We start from the raw sequence: 6,301 nt of genomic DNA on the forward strand, positions 1-6,301 counted from the left end.
GGCTGGATGGCATCACCAACTCGATGGACGTAAGTTTGAGTGAACTCCAGGAGTTGGTGATGGACAGGGAGGCCTGGCGTGCTGTGATTCATGGGGTCGCAAAGAGTCGGACACGAATGAGCGACTGAACTGAACACTAGTTTTTATTAGTATCTGGCTATTAAGTTCCACAGATTTAGAATGGTATGTCCCATTTCTACCTCTCACATAAGTCCTATGAGCTTTAGTGAGCAATTTTGCAGAATTTAAGGTTTTCTAGGGACACACGTTTGGCATTATAATACCATAACCTATAATTTTACAGAGTCTCTATATAAAAGCAGTTTGTGCTGCTATTCTGTGTAAATAATTCCCAACCTTCTGTTATAGCCATAAAATGAAAAGATTTAAGAGAAAAACTTAAGGTAATAAAATACCTCTGCCACCTTGCTGAGGAGCCTTTGTCTGTTTTTAAGCACCTGATTTTCATTAGTAGGGTACAGTGAAACTTGAGCACAAATGAACTGGAACATTAAAGCAAAGCACCCACAACCTAGAAGGTCAGACTCACCTTTGGTGCTTTTGGGAATGATCTGACTCCATCGTGGCTTATATTCCTGCTGACTGATATACTGATTGAACAAGCCATCTGCAAGTATTAAAGGAGAAAGAATTACATCTCAATAGCTTACACTTTTTATTATAGCAAAAAAGACCAAAATGTGGAAGCCTACATTAAAGAAAATCACTAATATGACACTAAAACAACAGCACATTTTTATAAAATGTCACTTTAGCTTTTATGCTACCTCAAATATAAATAGCAAAATATAAGTTGACACGACCATGTACACAAATTTTTTCAGTGGCAGCTCATACTAAACTTACTAAGTTCTCCCCATTTTTGTACTATTATCCCAAAATCTAGAAAAGGAAATGGGAGATCCAGCAACTTTGGACTAGGCTCTTGTATCTTCGGGAAAAAACAAAACTAGTCCTTTAAAGTGAAAATACCACTTTTACAGTTTAAGTATAAAATTGTATAGAGATAAAAGAACCAGTAACTGTAATAGTATATTTATTGAATACTAAACATTAGAAACTGTGCTATCTTATCTGATTTAATTCTAAAATCAACTTTATGAATTACGCATTATCATCTTCATTTTATAAATGTGGAAATGCGTACTCAAGAGTAATGAATGAATTTAATCCAAATAACAGAGCTCTTAAGTAGTTGGGCGGGGACTCATGTTTCACTATGCTTTACTTTCTTCCTTTAATAAATTCTAAATCTCATTCTTAACAGGAGTTGTTACAGTATAGTAGCTAGTTATACTTGGTACTATGATGGTCTACACTAGGTACTATGATGGAGACTGAACTCCCCACATACATCCATTCTACTCCAAATTATTATCAAGTCCTAATCCTGTGCCCTTCAACAAAGATTAGCTTAAGAATGGTATGAAAGCAATCCCTGGCTACTGAATCATGAGGATCTCCTGGAGGGTGGGGTGGGGTGGGTTGCTTTAGGGAAATATTTTCTTACTTTTAAATGAATATACAGAGAAGGAAGGAAAAATCTACTTTTGTCCCCCTGGAAATGTTTATATCAACATGCAAATGTACATAACTGCTACATTCAAGAATGAAATCAACTCTGTAATGATGACAGGACAGAGAGAGAGAAAGAAACTCGATCACTGAATCCACTAACCATGAAATCTACCTTACCTCTGGACTTGTTATATGATAAAACAACATTCCCTTACTTTTCAAACTAGGGTTTTCTTTTACATGAGCTCAAACAGATTATAATTTACAGAGTTACCTTTCCTGTAAATTCTGTCATTTGACTCTGATTTCAATCTGAATAAAGGATTTCCTTTTGCTTCATTTAGCCACTGAAAGCAAATACTTTTGCAAAGAACTTATAAAGAAAACTGTCTGTTCTTTCTGACTTGTATACTTGCCAAAGACTGTGTAATTTACAGAACCTCCCTAATCTCTTTCTTTTCTGGGCAATTATGAAGCTCAATTGCTACCACACCCTTCAGCTTTCAAGTCCTTTCACAGGGCTTTGAGAAGAAAAGCTCTATCTCATAAACTCAACTAGTTTCTTTTTCTTTGCTTGTGGACTTTAAAAAATTATTGCAAAAAGTAAGCTCTCTCCTTCTTAAATAAGCACTCATAAATTAGCATTTATATTTTAAATGTTAAAGTAAGGGGAACAAATAGATTTCCAGCATGTTTTATTGAGTGTTTCTATCAATATTATCTACTCCCATAGGTTTTCATGACAATTCTTGCCCCATCCAGTCTATTCTGGCCAATAGTATTTTCCTATTACAAAAGTGGGAAATCTTTTGTATTCCAGACAAAATGTTGTGGCGCTCCTACTAACAATAATGATAAGATGATAATAAATATAATAATTACAAATTCAGGAATAAAACAGTACATTTTAGTTCATTTTGTGAAAGGCACATAAAAGTTAAATGATCCTGTTTATGGTTTGTCTTGCAAACCATAAACAGGGCAAGATAAAATTATTTAAGATGAATAATGATTTTAAAATATTCTACATAATGGCTAACTGAAGAGGAGAGAGAGACATAAGTAAAAGATGGAACTATACAGAGATAAAGAGAAAACTGAGGCAGATAAGAAAACGGCAGAAAAACACAAAGCAACAATAGAGACAATTAGAAAAGTAATAAATTTTCTATTTTTGTGTGTGTTAGTCACTCAGTCATGTCCAACTCTTTGTGACCCCATGGGCTGTAGTCCACCAGGCTCCTCTGTCCATGGAATTCTCCAGGTATGAATACTGGAATGGGTTGCTGTTCCCTTATCCAGGGGATCTTCCCCACCGAGGGATCGAACCCAGGTCTCCTGCATTGCAGGCAGATTCTTTACCATCTGAGCCACCAATGAAGCCCAAGCCAACACAGGCAACATAAGAGATGCAGGTTCGATCCCTGGGTCGGGAAGACCCCTGAAGGAGGGCATAGCAACCCACTCTAGTATTCCTGCCTGGAGAATCCCATGGACAGAGGAGACTGGCAAGCTACAGTCCACAGGGCTGCAAAGTGTCACACAAGACTGAAGCGACATAGCACGCAATTGTCATATTACTTAAGTCTCCAACAGTAATTTGTTACAGGACTTTTGATAAGTCAAGGAAGTTCCTCATCTGTAAAACTGATGTTTAAGAGTTGGACAGAGCCTGAGGTTCCTTCCAAATTCTGCCATTCTAGGATTCATCACTGTTAGAACCAATACATTTATTTACTCCAACTGTGTGTGTCTGGCTGATTCCACCTTATCTTCACCTTAGAAAAGTCTCCATCTCTTCTTTCTCCTAAAAGTCTTCTGTGACTATTCTGAAAAAGAAATCACAATCCACTGGGGGAAATTCTTCTAAGAGCTCCTAAGGTAGTGATCATAGGAACGGTTATAATCAGATGAAGGACTTCCTGATCTTTAAAGTCATTCTGAACACTGGAGGTAAAATTCTGTTTCTTCAACCAATCCTTCTATTCTCACTCTTAACTAACCTGAAAAGCTTACAAATACTTTATCCAGCAAGGGCTTCACAATTTCTCTTCTATCAAACACAACTGTCTTATGAGAATATTGTCAGGAATTTTTCAAATAAAAAAAGCAATTCCCAAAACAATTCTTACGTAATTTTTGTAAAATCAATTTGTAAATACCACGCACACACACAGGAAAACACACAGTGACGTACATCAAAAACGTAAAAATGGCGTTCTTTGATTGGCAGGAGTAGGATAATTTTGATTTTGGTTTTTGCCTTTGTATTTATTTGTTTCCCCCCTGCTTTTTTTTTTTTTTTTTGCATTGAGCGCGATTACTATCAGAAGAAAAGCCACAAAACAACTAGATACGTGGATTTTTTCTCAAAACTTGGGGAGAATTTTGCAACATACTGTATTACCAATATAAACCATTTTCACATTTACTTTCCTTACCCCTGAAATGTCTCTTCTTCAAGGCTCACTAGACACATTCAGTTTCTACAAGCAGTGCTTTGTACATTGACATCAGCTTGTTTTAACAAGGACAAAGAGACCTAAGTATGCACAAAGGATTTATATTCAGGCATGCAGATGAACTTATTTCCAAAATTTAAATATTAAGTACTCCAAACTTAAAATTAGACATGATGATGATTTTACTCTAGATACAGTTAACCTTCTTTTGAATAATGACAGTTAACAGTATAACATTAGAGATGCTCAGTATATAATAAATGCTTAGAATGGAAAAAAGAGCAAGAGGTGGAGGGACTTTCCTAGCCACATGGCTGACATTTCCTTTGAGTCATCTTATTGTTACTAAGTTCCTTACATTTCAACAAACTGTTCATAAAACTCCTACTTCCAATGAAGTCAATTTCTAGTACATGATGGCTCCCTGACAAGTCACGCCATCTTGCAAAGCAGTCAAGCAAATATTTAAAAAAACGTTGTTTGGGGAACTTTTTAATTTGCCTTCCTCTATCTGAAATAAATCCCTTTTCTCTTCAGTAGTCTAAAGGTCACACAGTTCTCCTTAGTATCTCTTATTCATTCTTAGAGACTATCAGAAAACTTGAAGTTACTTCAATATAGAATTATCAAACCTGGAAGCAACTCTTTAAAAAGATCTTACCAAAGAAGAGTTGACTTTTATTGCATACTTACTGTGTGCAAGACACCAGAAAGGTTAACTTATTTACTCTTTAAAATAAATCTGCTGCGTCACTTCAGTCATGTCCAACTCTGTGCAACCCCATAGACGGCAGCCCACCAGGCTCCCCCGTTCCTGGGATTCTCCAGGCAAGAACACTGGAGTGGGTTGCCATTTCCTTCTCCAATGCGTGAAAGTGAAGTCACTCAGTCGTGTCCAACTCTTAGCGACCCCATGGACTGCAGCCTACCAGGCTCCTCTGTCCATGGGATTTTCCAGGCAAGAGTACTAGAGTGGGGTGCCATTGCCTTCTCTGAAAATAAATCTATACAATGGTTATTACTAATTATTGCAAAGTTTAGAAAATCAGGTTCAGAGAAATTAGTAAGCCCAAAGAATCTAAACAAAAAGGTAAAAAGTCCAATTCCAAAGTCTAAAGTATTTTCAACTCTTTATAGTGAGCATGTAACTAAAAATAAACACATACATATAACTAACACAAATAATAGTTTTTATATTACACTATCAGATTAAACACTGTAGTAAAATACATAACAATATACCTATTCAATAACACTTGAAAAAAAGCAAGAGTCTGGGCAACAAAACTCACCACACCAGATTATTCTACTGCAATACTAAATGTTCTAATAAAAGAAGGATCAGTTCAGTTCAGTTCAGTTGCTCAGTCGTGTCCGACTCTTTGCGACCCCATGAATTGCAGCACGCCAGGCCTCCCTGTCCATCACCAACTCCTGGAGTTCACTCAAACTCACGTCCATCGAGTTGGTGATGCCATCCAGCCATCTCATCCTCTGTCGTCCCCTTCTCCTCCTGCCCCCAATCCCTCCCAGCATCAGAGTCTTTTCCAATGAGTCAACTCTTCGCATGAGGTGGCCAAAGTACTGGAGTTTCAGCTTTAGCATCATTCCCTCCAAAGAACACCCAGGACTGATCTCCTCTAGAATGGATTGGTTGGATCTCCTTGCAGTCCAAGGGACCCTTAAGAGTCTTCTCCAACACCACAGTTCAAAAGCATCAAATCTTCAGTGCTCAGCTTTCTTCACAGTCCAACTCTCACATCCATACATGACTACTGGAAAAACCATAACCTTGACTAGACGGACCTTTGTTGGCAAAGTAATGTCTCTGCTTTTGAATATGCTATCTAGGTTGGTCATAACTTTCCTTCCGAGGAGTAAGAGTCTTTTAATTTCATGGCTGCAATCACCATCTGCAGTGATTTTGGAGATACCCTCAAAAAAACTCTGACACTGTTTCAACTGTTTCCCCATCTATTTCCCATGAAGTGATGGGACTGGATGCCATGATCTTAGTTTTCTGAATGTTGAGCTTTAAGCCAACTTTTTCACTCTCCTCTTTCACTTTCATCAAGAGGCTTTTTAGTTGCTCTGCACTTTCTGCCATAAGGGTGGTGTCATCTGTGTATCTGAGGTTATTGATATTTCTCCCTGCAATCTTGATTCCAGCTTGTGCTTCTTCCAGCCCAGCATTTCTCATGATGTACTCTGTACAGAAGTTAAATAAGCAGGGTGACAATATACAGCCTGACGTACTCTTTTTCCTATTTGGAACCAGTCTGTTGTTCCATGCCCAGTTC

At 37.6% G+C, this 6,301-nt stretch overlaps 1 protein-coding gene across 5 annotated transcripts in view; it reads right to left on the reverse strand.

Moving 5' to 3' along the window:
- Positions 1–6,301, reverse strand: part of MKLN1 (muskelin 1, intracellular mediator containing kelch motifs) — a 386,334-nt gene that overhangs the window by 96,256 nt on the left and 283,777 nt on the right. For all 5 annotated transcript variants that reach the window (XM_010831658.1, XM_010831662.1, XM_010831660.1 and 2 more), the window contains one exon: positions 551–628. In XM_010831658.1, coding sequence (XP_010829960.1) covers positions 551–628 — 78 coding nt within the window. The remainder of the gene's footprint in view (positions 1–550; positions 629–6,301) is intronic.

This window comes from Bison bison, unplaced genomic scaffold, assembly GCF_000754665.1.
Source record: "Bison bison bison isolate TAMUID 2011002044 unplaced genomic scaffold, Bison_UMD1.0 scf7180017864530, whole genome shotgun sequence".
NCBI classification, from domain to species: Eukaryota; Metazoa; Chordata; class Mammalia; order Artiodactyla; family Bovidae; genus Bison; species Bison bison.